At 38.8% G+C, this 20,453-nt stretch overlaps 1 protein-coding gene across 2 annotated transcripts in view; it reads right to left on the bottom strand.

Annotated features, from left to right (window-relative positions):
* The window catches only part of ltbp1 (latent transforming growth factor beta binding protein 1), a 115,231-nt gene that overhangs the window by 68,189 nt on the left and 26,589 nt on the right, over positions 1-20,453 (bottom strand). For both annotated transcript variants that reach the window (XM_024264035.2, XM_024264034.2), the window contains exon 4: positions 12,317-12,456. In XM_024264035.2, the coding sequence (XP_024119803.1) occupies positions 12,317-12,456 (140 nt within the window). The remainder of the gene's footprint in view (positions 1-12,316; positions 12,457-20,453) is intronic.

Raw genomic sequence — 20,453 nt, 5'->3', positions numbered from 1 at the left:
AGTTCTGGTTAGGAACAGTCAGCACGTCAAAAACGTATTCCTCGACATCATATCTGTCTCTCATTCATTCTGAGAGAGACATCCACCGACGGAGATGGTAGCCCCTTCGACACGCGGTGTAGCGACAGAAACACATTTTTTGACGAGCCGCGAGCAGCAAGTTCCCCGCGCGGGGCACGTGAATTTGTCACACAAATCGCATTTGGTGCTTCATGGCTCCTCCTCCGCCCAGCTGACTGGAGGAAGGGATGAATGATAGACAGAGGTACTGGACAGACCGCCGATGTCCCGCCTCCAGAGTCATATACCTCACTGTGATTGGTTCATTCAGCTCTGCACATAACAACTGTCATTCATATCAGCCTTGCGGGCCGCACTAACAGTAATCTTTCATATGAAGACGGGGGCCGCAAATCATCATCCTGCGGGCCGCAGATGGCCCGCGGGCCGCGAGTTTGAGACCCCTGCTCTAAATGTACCAGGCCCGGCCACTGACCGATGTTAAAATAATCGTCTGGTCACCATAAAATTTCTACTTTTTCTTAAAGCGCCCACGGTCACCACACGGTGTGTAAAAATGGCACTGCCACCTCCCAATTACAAATGCAGCTGCCACCTGCAGAATTTGAAGAGAAACTTGCATTTCAGTTTCCGGGCAGAGGCATCTTGAGATATGTGACCGGACTCTAAGCAAGCCGGTCCCTTTTACTGCCTGTAAAAAACACCCAAATCACAGAATACAAACAGAAATACATACGTAGCTTTAAAATATTCTTTTTACCTCTGTTGTTAGATTTATTATAGGACAATTTTACTTAATTGAACTGTTTTATTTATTTATTTATTTTTTTTTTACTCCAATGTGTTATATATGCAAGATAAAGATCTTAGTAAAATGGTAACTTTTTGATCAAGAACATCAGTTTAAAGTAGCTTTACTGGGCGTGTATCAAATTCTCTTTTTATTAACAGACTAATGGATCACCTGACGTCTCACTGTATAAAAAAATAAACTGATTTTGGTTTGGTTTCTGGAATTGTATTTTGATTTCTAAAGTATAATGTAATGGCTTTTTTAATATTTGTTTTGCTTTTCTTAAGTGTCGTTGTGATCTTTAATATGTTTTTGCGTTGAGTAATTTCTTGTTGTTGTGATTTGGTCTTCAGGGCCACCGTACTGAATAAATAAAAAGTTAGACCCTAATATTGAATCGACTCAGCTGGGAATTTAGCGTCCTCCATGAAGCACCACCTGGTATCAAATTTGCAGCCAACACGAGGCATAATGAAAAGTGAAATTGGTTTATTTCAAGTAATTTGAGCAAAAAATACCAAAGAAGATGAACAAAAGACATATATTTAAACAGATGTACCAAAGTTTGCACAATTAATCATCATTTAACTGGAAAAACACAAAAGCAAAAAAAAAAAAAAGGCACATGTCCATATACACATATCAATGATGCCATTTAGTGATCATAAATAAACATTATTGTACTTATAGACATGACAATCTGTTATATGTGAGGTTTGTCAAAAAGAGTTTAATTATTTGCTTAAAAAGGAGCGGAGGAAGTGAAATTCCGGCCGTGCTTTTTCATTTATCAAAATATAGAAGGTTTATATTTGCAATAGGAGGTGACCATTTCTATTTTCAGTTTGTGGAGCATTTTTGATTCTTGTATTGTATTGGCAGAAACTGTGGCCCAAAATGCTACTTCTCAAAATATGACTCGGACAATTAATCTAAAATACACACACACATCTCTGCCAGAAATCCCTGCTCTGATTGCTTCTGGCATTCTTTTTTGGTCACTGCGGTACTGGCAACGCGATCCTCTCTGACCGAGCCCTACGTCAGGGCCAGAACGGCTCGCATTCATCCCAGGTTGTTTTGGCAGTTGGGGAGAGCCGAGGGCTAGCTGACGGCAGACGGGGAATAACTTTCCCAGATGTGGCACCAAAGCTCGCTGCTGACAGGCTGTCTGTCGCGTGGGACAGACCCAACAGAGCGGCTGTGGGCTTCCTGATTTAGAAGAGCAAACACATCTGCTACTTTGACGAAGTGTGGAGCCGACCGCAGGCTGGACCAAACCCAGCCATGGTGTTCCTATTAATGCAGCCACTGTGGCCGCCTCTGTGCAGACACACTTCTTTCAGCAAACCGAGCGTGACTCAGATGTCAGGTGTTGAGATGCACTTGACTTATTGAAAAGATTGTGATTTTTTATGTAAACTGAAACAAAAAAATACGTACACATTGTCTTAAATGTAAAAACAAATAGGAACAACAGCAATACAAAACAAAAAAAATACAAATTTGCTCAACAATATGCAGCGGTTTCACATGTATACTCATCAATTCGGTTTTTACCTGGAGCTTGGCTCCCATATAAAAATTTTATTCTTCCTCTCCTTTATGTTCCTGGGTCTCCTAAAGAAAATAGCACAAACAAGCCATAACAGGGGTGATATGAGTCCTATCAATATCTCCTGCCTTTAATAAGATATGGGAAAGACAAATGGTTTCAATGAGAAAGAGACTCTCCTAAAAGTGTTGAAGACCCTTCTTGTCTGCCAAAGACCAGCCTGTCCTCATATGCTCACACTAACAGTATACGAGTAGAGTCTCCAAGAACTTCCTAGCTGCTCTAGATCAGGGGTAGGCAACTCCAGGCCTCCAGGCCGCAGTGTCTGCATGATTTCCAGATAACCAAGCCCTACTCATGACTGATTACCCAGTTCAGATGTGTCCAGCCAATTAGAAGATGTCAGAGCAGGGGATGTTGGAAGACATGCAGGAATGCAATCCTAGAGGCCTGGAGTTGCCTATTCCTGGTCTAGACCAGGGTTCTGCTCCTGCAGCTCCAGAGCCACATGCGGCTCTTTTATCTCTCCATAGTGGCTCTTTGGTCAAACATAAAATAAGTCATGGAGACTGCTGACCCAGACATGTCGACCATCTGAGTCAGCAGCTCCGTGCTAATGGCTGCCTAACCAAAATCTACCTAAAGAAAACAAATAAACAAAGCCCACAAACTAAGACTACCAAGGTCCAACCCCAAACTAAAATAACAAAACCCAGCAGTGTAAGACTGCTGAGGACAAAAAGGGGAAAACAAACAAAAAAAATATGATGACTTAATTAGCATATATTTAATTTGGATTAGTTACATTTATAAATTGATGGCTGAGATGCACAGATGATAAACTATGTAGGTTTTTGGATCCCTTTTAAGCTGAAGACGTCTTGTTTGCTCAACACTACTACCAGAATGAACAGATTTTTATATGAAAAGCAAAACTTTGGTAAAAAGTTAGATTTTTTATTAGTTAAAAGCACATATTATCTTATGGTGCACAATGTTGGTTACTAGTTGCCCAGAGCTGCGCTGAGATGATCCGTTCGACACAGGGCATCTTTTATTTTGAAAAGAAGTTTGAGCTTATGTCAAATGTTATATAAGATTAATTTTAAAAAAATCAAATTTTGAGAGATGACAGGGTCTTTTTGTGTTTTTGCTTTTGTTTGTGCCAAAAATAGACATTATTTATGTTTATTATAAAAAAAAAGGAGGACATGAATGGAAATCTGAATTTCTTAAAGACTAAAGTAAGACTATGCGGCTCCTTCTAGGTTTTTATCAGTAGAAAACAAGCCTAAATGGGTCTTTTATTATTAAAGGTCGACGGTGTAACCTGAGACTCCAGGGCCACATGTGGTTCTTTCACCTGTCCATAGTGGGTGTCTTGCCGAAAAAAAAATTATATAGACACTGACGTTTAAAAGTTACTTAGTGAATATTTAGAATATTTATGGCTGAGGTGCTTGTAGACATCATCTTGAGGATCAGGGTTGGCCACCCCTGGTCTAGAACTTCTAAGATGTTGCACATTAAAGGTTGGTATCTTTTTAGTTTTTCTTATGTTTTGTTCTTTAGGGTTTTTCATAAAACATGTTTAGTTTTTTTTAAATTAAATTCCCTAAGTTTTCTGGTCAACAGCCTTCTAGAGCTTTTCACTCCAACACACGACCCTCAGTATAACTAAGCCCTGTGTTTTAGTTATATACTGTCATGTCTTCTGTTCTCTACTTTTGATTCTTCCATCCATTCATCTTCATATCCAGCTCAGTCTCTGTTGGGGTTGCTGAACCCAACCCTGTTGGGTGAAGGTGGGGTACACTCGGAACACCCAGTCTCTTGCAGGGCCACACATTGCACACCTAGGGCCAATTTAGAGTCACCAGTTAACCTATGACACATGTTTTTAGACTGTGTGAGGAAGCTGGAGACCCTACGCATGCACAAGGAGAACACGCCAACTCCACACACAGATAGAACCCAGCTGGGATCCGAACCAGGCCCTTCTTGGTTTGAGGCAAGAGCGCTACACCTATTTGGTAATGTAATGGTATGTAAATCATGTTTAAGTTACTCAGATATCTCTGTCTCCTCCACAACCACTCCTCCTAACATGTTTTGCCTCTTTGAGCCTAATACCATACAGAAACACTTAGAGTTAGTGGTGATGCAAACATCTCGTCTGACATAAGCTGGAGGGGTCTATTGTTTGGCTTTTCAGTCTGAATGTCTGGAGCACTTGTGCCTTCATTAAAGTCGGCGACACTACCTTTCCTGTGCGGGACCTATGCAACCTATGACAAATTAACACCACATGTGATGAAATCAGTCAAATGCACTGGGTCAAAAATAAACTGAATGTACAACCAGAGCCTCAGGAAAGAGCTCTGAGGGAAGTTGTGCACAAATACACAAGAATAAATACTTGGACTGTAAAAATAGGATCAAGTACAAATCAGTTCATTGCTCATGCTAACTAAACATAAATAAACCCTTTTATTGCATTTAGATGTAATCCCAAACAGAATTAAAGGAGCTGAAGAATAGCTCTGAGGGTTTAACAGGTTTGGGTAATCGGAGGTGGTGTGCGGTTCTGACTCAGCTGTAGGGAGATGTGGGGCAAATTCTTAAAGGACAGAAACAGACTAAACTAAATCACGCTGCAGCAATAAATCTCTAATTAGTTTTTCCTCTTTATATGCACTAACATGCCAGGAACCGAACAAACGACCTCATTGCAGGCATCTTGAAAAACCTCCGTATTAGTAGCTCTTTCATTTACAATCATTCAGTAGAAACAGAAACACAGACTCTGTTGTTGCATTGAAAACTGAGCTGTGAGTACAAACTCCTGCAGTTGTCTCTATCTGCACACAGCGGTGGGTCATTAGTCACTTTGCCAAGAGCTGTCTCCTTACTATAAAGTGCCAGACTTCCTATAAACCCTGACGTTAATAACAAGGCTATAATTTATATGCGATGCCAGATATGTAAAGAAAAAAATAAATAAAAATAATTTCTTCAGATAAGGTTACATTTGCTGCAGATAAACAATAAATAGCAATGTCTGTTCAGTTCAGAGGCCACAGAATTATTAAAAATTTTCCAATATAACACAGCTGACTGTGAGGAATACTTCCTCAAGCAGCCGAGTGGGAACAATATCAAGAATGCAAAAGGAGACAGTTATGAGGAAGAAAGTTCACTCATTCTGGAAGGGAGACCGCTGAAACTATAAAAAAGAAGAGACTCAATAATAGGAATGGAAATTCTGCGAAAGTGAAAAGAAGTTTGAGATTCTATATTGTAGGCACTTTGAAATATGGGAGAATAACAATAATAACCAGACAGAACAACTTTACTTTTTTGTCTACGAGGGGTGAAATTAAAGAAAAAATTAGAAGATAATGTGTCATTTTAAAGATACGTTTGTGTGATGTGCTTTCAAGAATTTGCTAAACCAAGGTTCTTGAACACCCATTTTAGTGCGTTCAAGAACCCAGGGTGTTCACACTGGACTGTCGCTACATGACACTGGTGGGTTTCCACCACCTAGTGTGGTTTAACTCGCAGCAGGTGTTCAATGGCCACAAGTTTTGAAAGTAGAGCCCAAAAAAGTTCTTGACAATGTGTGTTGCTATACCTGAATATGAGAGCTTTACATGTGGAAGCCCGAGAATATGTGTTTATGCACATTTACATAGACTTTTCATTGTAAGTGGTCAGATGAACGCACATTTCCAAAGCAGGTGTGATGTAGCTTAAGGCTTTGGCTGAATCCAAATTCTTCCCGTACCCCTATGGCCTCTCCCTAGCCTTCAAATTTGGATGGGTAGGGGTATTTGGAGGGGGAGAGGTGTCCAAAATTTATTGCTCAAGTAACCCTCACGGCAGAGGGATACAGAGCTCTCAGAGTGATCTGCGTTGCGCTGTGTCCGGAGGAGAAACTTTTAAATGTGAGTAATGACTTTCAGCTTTAGCATGACCTTTTAAAGTAAAAAAACTGATGTTATGTATTTTCTGAGCGCTGGAAGCTCCGCGCTAATGTAGATGACCAGCGACTATTGATGACGTCATCAAGTGGGAGTCCTGTCTGAATTTCAAGACACTATTTTTCCACGACTCTCCATTTGGAGGGGCAATAGGAGTAAGGAGAAGCCAAAGGGGTAGGGGAAGAATAGATTCTGCCTTAGTAGTCTTGGTGAGTTTCCATGACAAGAAACACTCATGACTTGAGACTTGAGCTGTGACTTTGGCTAGATCATTGCACTGGATCTGGTCTGAGGTCTGGCTAGCTGATCTAAACTTGAAGAGTCGTTCTCTAAGATGACAGATCTACTGTTTTAGTCAAGTCCCTACAACAGGTGTCAACCTGCAGTCCTCAAGCACTGATGTCCTGCGACTAACCCTGCTCTAGCAGCTCCTTCTTGGCAAAATGCACTTGATTTATGTTTATAGCAGTAGGTAGGAAAAAAACCTCATAAAACCATCAGACTGAAGTTTGACCTCCTTTTTGGAAGCTCCAACCTTAAAATCTACCATCATTAATGTTCCTCCTCTCAATGTGTCTAAATCATCTCAGGCTGCTTCCCTGCATTCATCTCTAAAATTCCCAATTCCTGATCCCACTCATCCTCATCACTCCCAAAGAAAACCTCAACATCTTCATCTCTGCTACCCCCAGCTCTGCCTCTGGTCTTTTACTCAGAGTCCCTAAACCAACAACTACTCTCACTGCAGTCCCACCACCTTCTTCATCTCTATTGTTATTTAAGAATCACAACTTTACCTTTTCCAGCCAATCCAGCTGTCTTTAAAATTAACATCTGGCTTTTAATGGAAGTCCGTGTCTTTCAGATTGTTGGCTTCCCACCAGCATTCATATTTTTAACAGGGAAAGAGGTAATTAGCGTTTTGTTTGCCAACTTTAAATGAGGTAATTCAGTCGAGGTTGGAAAAGCACTAATCATGAGACAATTTTAACGAAGTCTCCGGTCCGATTAGCCGTTCTGTGGAATTTAGTTTTGGTTGTTCATAATTTTTAAGGCACAGTTAGTGCTGACTTTTCTAGCATATACTTTAATAGGCAATAAGAGTAGACTAATGAGGGGGCACTTCCAAAACAGTTTTATGTTCTGTGGCAGGCCAATTCAAGAGTTAGATTTTTTAGAGATTCATTTAAATGACAAGTAAAACTTAAAAACAGGACTTTAAAATATATATACATATAAATGTGCTGTTTTTGAAGTTGACCAAACTGGGTTCCTGGGAACTAACAGGACTCTCTTCATCCTTTAACGGACTAATTTGAATATACAGCAGGACTCAAATGAACTTCAAACATTTGACGTGTACCCTTGAATAATAAAGACTTGAAGGCCGTAGCCCACTTATTTTTACAGCAGACTTCCCAGATTAAGACTGCAACTTTCACCCAAAAATAATATAAAATGTACTGGTGCCTATAACTACTGTTTGTCAAAGACTTTTTCATAGCGACTCTTTGCACACAGTGCAGGTTAGGAAAAGTTACCTTTTCTTTCATCCCAATGAAATCAAAGGATTATAATAGGAATATTTCCAGCAAATTTGCTAGCTTAGTATGTTTTTTGACGCTTACAAGTCACATGTTTGTACAAAACAAACACTTAAACATTTTTTAATTAAAATTTTGTGATATTGTCTAAAACCTTATTATTGTAAGGAGTTGCTTTCAGAAAGAGAAATAGTAAAGGTTTTTGCACTGCATTTCAACAGTTAAGCACCAAATTCTGTTGCTATTAAGAAAGAACAAAAGCTCTGGACTTTTAGAGAATAAGAACAACATGCAATAAAATATAGAGATATATATTTTTTATTTACAAGAGAAAATATGGATTGTTTAGAAAATCAGGTTTCCATTAAGTGTTAACTGAAAAAGTTACTTTTTTCTATTACTTTTAAACATAAGATTAGCAATTTAAAAAAGGTTTATGTCTCACAACAGTTTTTTTTTCTCATACAAACACTGATGATAACACTGTAATCATAAAAACCAAAAGATTTTAAATTAAATCCTTAACTTTTGACATAAAATTCTGATTTTGACAATGACATCCGTGTTAAAAAGCACACGTATGAAAGACAAATAGAACTCATGCCTTCCAGGAAGCCATTATTTGATCTGTTGGTTTTTATGCTAACAGTCTGGTTGGGAACTCTTTTAACACATCCATCAGACGAAATACTTGGTCTAACTTTGGGTTAGGTTAAAGTCCAAGCTTTTATGTGACATCTTTTAAAGTTGATAGAACTACTGAGTATGGCAGTATTTTCATCTTTTGAGGAAGAAAAAGGTCAAATAAACCCAGTTATCCAAAAATGGAGGAAAAGTCTTTGTAAATATTCCAATCAGAATGGGAGAAGTCAGCTCAAGTACTTGCAGAATGAAACCGTTTTGTCTGAAGGAACCAATCAGGAAGCATAACTTGCTGCAAAAACAGCAGATAATGCAAAAAAACAGCTATTTATCAAACATGTTCAATAATTTACTGGTGACCACAGCTGACCAATTATCAGTCAGTCAATGTATTCATGGCCTGTTTTCACATTTTTGAAAATCCAAAAGCCTAAACCATCCAGTTTGTACATAGACAGCCATTAACAGACAGGCTTATCTGGAGTCAGAATAATTCTGTTATAGATGCATTTTTCTGACTATAAGTCGTTCTGGAGTGTACATCAAAGACATAAAAAAAGAAGAATATTAAAGAAGAAAAAAACATGTAAGTCGCACTTTTAGGAGAAATTTATTCAACAAAGTACGAAACCAAGAACAGACAAACTCAAATCATAATAACAGAATAAATACTATTAGACTGAATATATGCACACTTCACTACCTTCCCCAATGTAGCTTCATGAAACGATGGAGGAATCTAGTATGTTAGCACAATGTATCAACAAGTATTCAGATAACCATGGCATAAAGATCAGGCTAAGTCCACTAAACTTTGTATATCACTTTAAATCACAAATTCCATTGACTTTCTGAATCACTTTTGAACTACTCCGCCGAGGTCGGAGCTCCCTCTTCTTCGTCATTGCTGTCAGTAGTAAATACTGAAACACAAACCTACAGTGCCCTCTAGTGGTTGTTAGTGGGAAAACAACAAACACAGAAGCCTTTTTATTTAAAAATAAAATCACATACAAGTCGCACCTGAGTATAAGTCACACCTCCTGCTAAAGTATGCAAATAGCACGCGATTTATACTCTAAAAAATACAGAAGTTATGCAAAACAATAAAAAAATAATAGTAATAAAAATTATCAAATAAAAATAAGTTATGAAAAATAAGTTGAACAAACTTTGGTACAAAAAATGTCTGCCTTTTTTCATCTGGTCCTTGGTCATTTCAAAGCTGCTTGCAGAAATCAAAATTAGGGACAGAGGTTGCTTTGAAACGTAGAAAATTGAAGGCTGTCTGTTTGTGCGCTCCAAAGCCAAATGTCTGCTCTCTCCGTTGACCTCCACATTAATATATTCAACAAACCAACAGACTGTGGTCAGGCACTCAACCACAGGGAAAAATATGGGCTTTTTTTCATAAAGTAGCTCTTCAGCAGCAGGAGTCTGATGTTGAACTTCTTGAATCATAGACAAACTAGCAGAGCACAGAAGTCTGTGATGTATAGTTGTTGTTGTCAGATGTCAGGCTTTAGACCCCCACAAAAAAGCAGCTTTTTTCCCAAATGTTGTGGGTGTTAAAAAAACAAGACATGCTCAGAGCATAGCTGCAGCAGACAGACAAAGGCCTTCTCATTCATCTAAAGTGAACAGAAATCAGCCTGGAGTTCTCTAGTATTATTCTGTTTATGGCTTTGCGTGTGAAAAGTCATTTAACACTGTAAACAGAGAAAGTGGGTCCAACTGGGAGCAGATAACAGGTATTCAGAGGCTCAACTCCCATCCATATCCATTTAAACACTTTTCACAACAAACTGTGAGGTTTTTCATGGATGAAATTGTTATTTTCTTCCATCTCCCACCTCTAATTCTCACACTCCCTACTTCGGTCTGAAATTGCCCTTGGAAAATGAGACTAATAATTCATTTTGGACAGCTCCAAGCAGCAGGCAGTGCTTAAGTCTTTATACTATTATGGCTACAGCTGCAATTTGAACAAATCCTTTCACTGCCAGTGCCACTTTCTCCCCATATCCTCATGGTGTCCGGGCAGGCTTGATACTGAGTAAAATGAAGTGCTTAAAGCAACACATAATAAACACTACATTTAAAAATTGATGGTAATGCTCTGAGACGAAAAGGACTTGCGAAGCTAAAGTGTAGCCATGTACATTTTCGATGTAAAATGAATCCATTTTACATTAGAAATGAATGGAAATCTTACCACCCCCCTGGTGGTCACATGGTGAACTGTTCCGCCTGATTTTATTTTTTTAACCAGCTTAATCAATATGCCCCTTATTTTCATCATATTTTAATTTTGTTTTGAGTAAGATTTTGAGGGACCACTGGTCACATGCAAGATGGTGCAAGAAAAAAAATCTCTAGCCGGAAGCGGAAATTTTTCAACTTTAGCCGGTTGTGAAAGCGGAAATCTCCTAAGCTTTAGGAAACCCTTTAAAAAAATGACACATTAAAAACTTTTCTGAACTTTTTTAAGCTTTTAAATGTGAATAAACTCCTGTCTAGCAGTTAAGTGTCAAGGATGAGCTTCAAATGGAACAGAGAACGATAATCGTTTTATTTATGTCAAGTCAATATTAACAAGTGAGCAAATTACACCTGTTTACCTCTGGAGAAAAAACGGGCGAAATGCTGTGTTTTCTTTGTAAGTAAGCTGATCATTGACAAAATACAGTATTTTCTCTGAGAATCAGTTGATCATCTAAACACTTATGGTATGTCAAAGGAAAAAAATGGTCAACAGCTTAAAACGGGGTTCTGGTTGAGGACTTCCGTCCAAAGATTTCCTATGCAAATTATGTTTTTTTGCAGTCGGCTCCGGGAGGGGGAGGGACTTCCGACTATTAATTTTTGAGTGCCATATTTTTTCTCTGTGGCCAGATTCTTTTGAAGATTTTTCCAAACACTGAAGGAGTTATTCATCAAATTAAACATCCAGGCAACTATATTTAAAAAGGTGCCTTACCATAACTGCAACTGAAACAATACACTGTACATTAAAAGCTGAGTATAATGAAGGTTGCTAAAAATAAAATAACAAAATTGTTAGTTAAAGCAAAAACAATAAAAGATTATAAAAATAAATGTTGAATCAAAAGTTTGGACATAAAAATAAGTCCTGAGAAGTATTCAATTACAAATGCATGACGGGGCATTTCTTAAAAACAGGGAACAAATTGTCTATTATTAGCTGATGGAGGTCTTTACCTCCATCAGCTGGTCAGCACAAGCTCCCTGATGTGACGTCTGGCTCCATTGAATGAACAGAATAGGCGCCCCAGTTCGGTATGTTTTCCTTCTACGTTCACAGCATGTCTGATAAGTCTGCATTCTTTAAGTTCTTTTCCCCATTATTATTTACCAATTCCTATTATTTAAAAATAAGTAATCACAATTACAATCAATTTTGTTTCTTTTTCAGTACTAATTTAAGATAGTCAAATTGTGTGCTAATTTAACCTTTATAGATTTTTATTTCAGTTTTTTGTGGCATATTTGATTATAAGCAGTTTTTTCAAAACTTTTCTAGATATTTTGACTACATTTATGAAATATGTATGAATTCACATAACTTCAGAAAAAAACCCTAAAATATTAGCAGACTCATATTTTGCGGTCAGTTCTCAAACACAATGATTGCCAAGTTAGATATTTTTGCAATGATACCTCCTCTCCGCCAAGCAGACGGAGGCCATGTAACAGCGTTTAGGTTCTATATTTTTTTCTGAGACTATGACATAACTGGTATGAAAAAACTTACCATAGATGGGGTTGTGTCCCATGCCCAGAGGGATGGGCCTCTCCGGCTGGACGTGTGTGTGTCTGCTGTGTGTGTGGTAGTATTTGGGTTTTATGATGTACTTCTGAGTCTGTCCAGGTTGCAGAGATGCCGGCCGGATCCTGCAGGAAGACAATAATATTCAGCAGTGTGGAAAATTAAACTGATAGATGTTGTGAAGTTAAGCAACCATTAGGCAGATATGAACAATAAACGCTGAATTTATTTTGCACTTCTACAATTTAAACAGGACTGAGAATTATGACTCTTAATGATTAGCTATGTAATGAGGTATTTGATTCCTGGAAGTCTGTGAACAACAGAGGGGGGGGGGGGTCCTATGACAGCTGATGGACACCATCTGCTGTCCAAACAGATAGGAGAACATTTCAGTCCACATAGGGCAAGGCAGCATCATCTGTCAGCCAGCTGAAATTTACAGAGGATTCCACCTTATTAGTGTGCAGCGTCTTGCAAAAACCTTCCATACTCATCCTTAATTGTTCCAATTTTCCTTGCTTTCTGTCAGAATAAAGACCATCCACTTTTTGTTTTTGCGCACTTGTCTTCTTGGATGAAAAAAATAACAATTTCTGTCTTTTAAATTAAGTTTTGGCTTACTTACTTACAAGATTTACAATGTGTTGAACAGAAAAATAAAAAAGTTCCTCTCTGACAGCTCAAGTCAAGAGATTTTTTCTGCTTGTCTGAGACTCCCTGTAGGCAGCAAAAATCTTGGCAGTGAACTGGGGATCTTGGTCAGAGACAATGACTTTGGGCAAAATATGAAGTCTAAGTAGGTGTTGCAGCAGAACTTGGTAGTCTCCTTGGCTAACAGCAGTTTGAGAAGTTGAAAGATTTAGCATCTTTTAAATGGTAAATTATGTGTACTTGCATAGCGCTTTTCTACCCTGCTTTCAGTCCAAATCGCTTTACAATCACAGTCCCATTCACTCATGCACACATACATCCACAGGCACCACTTGGCCCCAACCTATAACCACCAGGACCAATGTGGGGTTCAGTGTCCTGCCCAAGGACACTTCAACTCTGCAATACTTCTGCACCACAGCCACCATTCATTGATTCATCACTGTGAGAACAACATGTACCAGAGAATAAAGAAGCCAAGAAACAAAACCCATTGAACTATGGAACAAATGTTTCCAAGGAGGTTGTGGTGAACTCATGGGGCTACATGACATTGTGTCAGCTTTGAGGTTCTTTTCTCTTGGATGATACGATAGGTTGAACCGGAACCAATAAAAAAAAAATATAGGGCTCTCCGCATTGTGGAGATTCTTTTTGTCACTGAACATCATGAAAGAATGCCTGGATCCCTTGAATCAGTGATGCCACTCATCCAACGAAAGCTTGGTTGAAAGTAGTTTCCTGTCCCTATCATGATAACTGCTCTCTGCTGCCAACAGTCTTCAAGAGAAGAAGGGACGGGGAAGAATCTGATCATCACTGACTGATTGGGAACAGGTCTAGGTCCAAACCAGAATCAATGAGTACTTCTCCATGGTAAGTTTGACTGTAATGTGAAACATGACGGTAGTCATTTTAGGATTTGAAGAAGAATGTCTTCCCCTGATTTTGTGGAGCCCCTTCTTTTACTGGAAAGTAGGTGACCAAGTGTCCAGGCTCTCTAAATTAATAGAGGTGTATCAGTTGTCATTCCTCCTGAATCGTCGGAGTAGACTCAACTGCATAGCTTTTGGTGAGCCCTCCTCTTTTGAACCTAACCTTTTAAATTTTCTATCCTCATTATTATCCACATCAGCTCTGGGGTTCTGTTCTCTATTCTCATTTACTTCACCTCTCCTCTTTATTATTTATGATATTTAGTTCTCTGTGCTTCTGTTAGGTGCAATCCGATTTGCATGTTGTTCCTCTTTCCAACTGCAGGAGGGATTTCAGATTCCTGGTGGATCCCCTGTGCTCCTGTTCTTGGCTGCAGTCCACTCCTCTGACGTCCATTTCAGAGTGGGAGAGACTCCTGGTGGATCATCTTTGCTCCTGTTCTTGGCCGTGGACTGCACCTCTGGCTCATCTTGACTGTGGACCTCACCCCTACCTGTCCCCCATTCCTATCTGGCTGAACTCTATTCAAATACGTAGTTGTACAGTTAGATAAGCTAATTCTTCTTTAATAGTCCTGGTAGATCACCTGTCCATCAGGGGAAAGGATCCTTCCTTCATGTGAGCATCACTAAGGTTTCTTCTTTTTTCCTGAATCAGGTTTTTATGAGTTTTTCCTTACTGGTCTTAGGGCAGGGATGACCACTTTTATTTAGTCTGTTTAAGTTTTAGCTATTGTTTATGTTTCATGACTGACCTTCTGCTTCTTTAAAATTACTGGAGTGAATCCCAATGAGGCAGTTCTTTTGTGATATTGGGCTATATCAACAAAACTGAATAGAATTAAAGCCCAGAACAAGGTGTGGTTCCCCTATCATGCCATCTTTTTCACATCTGTCAGTTACTGCCAGATGATCCAAAGAAGATCTCATGCAAGTAACTCATCCATAAAGTAACCACTAAATGCAGCTAAAGCCCTGAATTCTGAGGCATATTCATACGTCATCAGCTCTGCTTCAGGCAGCCATAGTCCAGCTTGAGGAGTTGGGTAAGTAGGATTAAAAACTGTTCTTCAAGCCGCCAAAGATCTCTTGAATGAGAAACAGGTCTCTGATTGGAGTTCCTTCTTGGTGGTTCCTGATTGGATGGCCTTGTCTATCAATAGAGAAATGGCAAGGCTATATTGGAAATCTCAACGGTAATAGATGAAGACAGTAATGCAAACTGAAGATTACTCTGAATGACAAAAAATATGTATGTACTGGAGTCACTGGGGAAGGATTCTGGGAAAGGTGTCCAGGGTTCATGATAGGAACTGATGAACTGGCTGAAGAGTAGGCTCTAAGTGAAATGATGTATCACTGTTTCAACAAAGCTAGGTGATATCAGGTCAGGTTTCCTAAAATCTTAACAAAACTGCAATTTGTGCTCAAAGAATATTGCATTTTTTCTCTAGAGGATTATAGATGAAAATAAAATACCAGTATGTTAAAAGACTAGTTCCTTTTTGAAACAAAGCATTTAAACTTTCCATCCAGTCTCTGATGAACCCACTAGGTTGTTCACTTTGAAGGGAAGCATGACAAAAATAGTTTATTTGCGCCCCGGGAACACAGACCAAGCCTGTGGTTTAAACAGAGATCAGCATAGGTGTATTTGTGTGGGCTCACTGTTGTCAGCCAGCTGTCAGTGTTCAAACTACCAAGCATGCTCTTCTAATAGTAAAAGTGAGGGTGCAAATACTTGTGTAATTGGAGATACGTTGTGCTTTAAAGCCCTTATTTTCTGTTAGGTCAGACAGGCTTTATGGATCTCCTAATAACTGCAGGATGGAGAGTACTACGCGTTGTCTCAGCCAAATGATGCATGTGCCCTAAACTGTGATCGTCTTCTGTGAATTTAAATAAGCAGCTTATCACAGCTCAGATAGATCAATCTCTCAGGACAGATAGAGGAGAACGGTTCTGAAGATGTATGAGACTCGCAATAATGATTGTCAAGTCTTCTCTGAGTTTATTCCTTGTGTGGAAAGGTCCAGACTGACAGCACTTAGATCGCTAGAGGATTATGGTAAAAGTATGTATTTTTAGTAAACCCTCACTATTTTTGACTCCACTAATACTACTCTTTCTTTGATTTGATTTTTGGAAAACTTCTGCCATCCTACTAAAAAAATCTATTGCAAAACCTTAACATGCAAATCCCCATTAAATCATGTTGTTTATGTCAATTAATAATATAACAAACAACTTTAATTGATCAGAAAATCCCTTTCTATCTCTCAATGCACAGACATGTCCTACATGACCAAATAACTCTCAAAAGTAGACAAACCTACCTGAAGGTCAAATGCCAACTAGTTAAATGTATTTTTGTGAGTAGTTTAGCTCCAAATGTTCACCAAGAATTAAAATTATAGACACAACCCCACATTAGTGTCAGCTCATTACTGCATCAAGTTTCTAAAAATGTTTGTGATTTGCACCTCTCTTTGTGCAATTTGATATGTGTTTGTTACCACTCAATTTGAACAGAGCTTTTAACACTTTCATGTGTTAAAGTGACCATGTGCATCCAGATCCTCAGCCTCAATCACGTGCTAAAGGTTTGGGGTTGTCTGGACCCATAGGTGGTTGTATCTACATGACAAACCTGCGTCTCATCTACGTTCTCCTTACTTTACTCGTGTGTGTTGTTTACATGTTTGCTATGGCCTATCACACATAAAAAATGTGCATAACTATTTTGCTCTACGGGTTCACTGAGCAGTCTACATACTTGATATTTTGTGCAGGCTACCTGTGTGACCTGTGCAAGTTTTCCCACTATTCGCACAGAGTTGCAGTAAGGGCAGTTGTTACTAGGCTATAGTGAATCACAATAGGCGTTGCTTACAAGTGAACTGTCTTGTTTTTGGGCAAACAACAGTTTGTTGGTTTGGTTCATTGAGTTCAAGTTAGTTCTCACATCTGACCAAAGAAATGATAATTAACTCACAATCACTCACATTTGACAACTGCCAGCTGAGGCGTATGGCTCCTAAAAATAGGCGATTGAGCAGGCCAAACCAACAGAAAGTCCCTAGTGGTGTCTTGATGGACATCATTTGGCTGTCCTTTCAAATAAACTTCAATAGGAAAAGGTATTATTTTAATAAACCAAAGATAAACCACATTCCTTTGTCAAATTTGTTAAGAGCCTTACTGGAGCTAATGTATTCCAGATCCTAAATTTGCCTACTGAAAGCTAATTACAGAGAGGAATAACTTCCCATTGACTCCAATGGTAAATGTCAAACTTAAAGACCCACTTCAATTAAAATTTTGTTTTTGGTGTTTTTAACATGTTCTTGTAGCTATTTTCTCATGATGGAGAACATTTATTAATTTTCCTCGTCTAAAGTGACATCTGGATCAAAACTGGATAGCTCCAATATTGCTCACCATTTTTGTTGCACCGCTAATGTTAGCTTAGGGTTGTGAGGTGCTGTAAGCAAATGGAAGAGAGTGTAAATAAAGGATGGAGTGGGAGTTTAAAAAAAAAGTCAAGTTTTGACAACATAAATGTATATGCCTCTAAATGCCGTTTTCTTACCTCTTACCTTCTTATCTCAAGAGACAAATATCAAATGAGAACAATTCTGCTCTATTAACTGTCTGTTGTTATTACAACATTAAGCCCACGGGCTCAGAAAAAAACAAAACCCTCTATATCTCTATATTTATTATTAAAAGTAGATAAAACGTATGTTTTTAAACATTCTAGATTTGTATACCACATAAACATGGCCACAAACAGAAGAACGGGAAAGAGCTGATAGACTTCCATGGAGAGGCGTTTGTCAATGGAACATATTTTCATCTCATTCATACGATAGCCCCCCTGACGCAGTATAAATAAACAGAAAGTGATAGCCATTTAAATAGCTGCGCTGTGGCCCTGTAAGGTTGTAAATAGAGCTTCTGTTCACATTATGAAACTGTGTGTACACTTTCATGTGGCCACATGCTCAGTGTTGATGAGTAAGATGGTGATTTCCACCACAAACACAAACCAGTATCAAGTATTTTAGCTTGTGGGTTCATATAACCACATGTAAATATGTAACCATGACCATTTATACAAGGACAATAAGTACACCCACTGACAGACATCTTATAGAGGGCGGGGGGTGGGGGGGGGTCTATGTTCAGAGGAGAATGTATTTTTATCACCACTATTTACAAGCCTTAGCTGAACACTCACTTCCCCAAATGACTGCCCACTGTACTAAAAGCACCGAGAGCGGTCAGCATTTCAGAATGTTGGCTCCTGCTAGAGTGCTTTGACAAACATCACTAACATATTATTGTTGAAGGATCCAAATTCTGCTGAAATAGTTTGTGCGCAAAGAAAGTGCAAGTTTTTATGTAATCTATTAAAATCAAATCAGGTGGTCCTATGTCATAAAATAAGACAAATTCTACTTCCAATGAAGTTTCACAGATGTTTGTTAATGCAAATGTTATTACATTACTAAAACAATAAGTCGGAAAAATAATGATGTCGCTGTCACCCCTACAGCACACCTCACCACTGTCTTACATGTATGAGGGCTGTAAGACAGTGGTGAGGTGTGCTGTAGGGGTGACAGAGGAGTTCAAGGTGGAGGTGGGATTACATCAGGGATCAGCTCTGAGCCCCCTCCTGTTAGCAATGGTGATGGACAGACTGACATGAGGTTAGACAGGAATCACCATGGACTATGATGTTTGCAGATGATATTGTGATTTGTAGCGAGAGCAGAGAACTTGTGGAGGAGAAACTTTGAAAGAAGTTGCTGCTAGTTGTTCAAGTGCTGCAATGTTTGAAAAGTTTTTTAATGTATCGGGACAACTCAGTCAGCTACAGGACAGAACAAGTAAGAATGAGAGAAGTATGTAATTTTAATTAACAAAATGTGGAAAACTTGAAAACCAGCAAAGCAAAACAACACCGACCATAACACAGAGAAGCAATAGCCACAAGTAGCAAAACTGAAAAGACACAATGACACCGAGGACTGATGTTCAAACAAATGAATTTAAAGTGCAGGCAGCTGTGCTGCTCTCCATGGAGAACCACAGGTGAGTGGGCGGGGCCCTCCGTAGAAGTCACAGCCGACTAGCACAGAAACCAAAAGAGTGAGGGCAAAAACAAAACAGACATTGACAGACTGTGTCACTAGAAGGCATTGTAAATGCTTAAGAACTGCAGAAATGTTAAAGTTAGAAAAAAATAAATAAATAAAAAGCAAGCATGATTCCAAATTTGATCCAAACTATGAAGAACAAATTCTTGCAGTTCCACCAACAACTCTGATGGTAAATAGTCAGATTTTACACCAAAGGTTAATATATTTATTTGGTTCAGTCTGGCTTTAATTATCTTTTCATTGTTTATTGATTTATTTCTGATTAAAGATAACTGGGGGTGGGGGGGTGTTTTAAGGGTCAAAATTGGGCATTTTAAGGAGAATATTCTTGAATGAGTGAACTCATAGATGGACTCAACCGAGCTCACAACTTTACTTTGTTTTGTCACAGAAGATATATCCAGTTTGAAATGTCAGTAGATATCCTTAAACCAATTACTTAATGCTAGCTTGATACTACTGTCAAGGAAACAATTTAAATTAGCTAAAAAAAGTTGGAAAACCACAGTTAGCTAAATTTGCCAGAAAGGTTAAAGATCTAAAAGTTATTTAACTTGCAGATAAAAACAGAAAATGTGAAAAAGTTTTTAGTGTTTTAATGAGACAAATAAAACTCTCGTTAAAGTTTCATTCCAAATACGGCAGGAACCACGACATTTAAACCCAAACTGTTAGGAGTAATGAGGGCAGGATTTCTAAACAAAAGATTTAATTTCGGCCTCAAGAAATATCTGGAATGCCTGAGCACATTGGCACAGACGGCTTCATCAAATGGAAAAGGAGAGAGAACGGTTATAGAAGGCTGCTGCTCTTAAATATACGACAGGAGATTTTACTCATTTCCACATAAACAGATCGGGGAGACTGCAGATTGAGGTTTGTGTACTTCTTAAATGTGTGTGTTCAGTCTTTGCTTTCAGCTCTGGCCACAATCACAATCCAGTTCCGACCTCTACACTCCATCCGTCCAAGTCCTCCTCCCCTGAGAGCTGACATTCTCTGCTCTACCGTAGCGAACTCGCTGAACCTCACCGTATGAACAACACAGCAGCCCAAGGATTCAGCAAAGGAAAGAAAATTTCCTAAAAACTCCTTGTGAAGGATTAGAGTTTGGTCCAGAATCAAGGAGTTCTATCAGATTCCATCAGTCTCTGAAAAGACCTTCTGAAGTTCTGAGGTCACAAAGCGTCAGTGTTCTGTTCTTGCATTTGAACCTCCAAGTGTTTTCATAATGTTTGGAAATTATTCGGAGCAATGAAATGTAAGTAATAGGTTGTTTTCGTATTAGATTTAAAAACATAGTCAATTATAAAAAAATATATTTTAATTGGTTCCTGTCTTCATATGTGTTGTAATGTTCAC

This window comes from Oryzias melastigma, linkage group LG15 (genome assembly GCF_002922805.2).
Source record: "Oryzias melastigma strain HK-1 linkage group LG15, ASM292280v2, whole genome shotgun sequence".
Taxonomy (NCBI): domain Eukaryota; kingdom Metazoa; phylum Chordata; class Actinopteri; order Beloniformes; family Adrianichthyidae; genus Oryzias; species Oryzias melastigma.
This window is presented reverse-complemented; position numbering and strand designations above follow the sequence as displayed.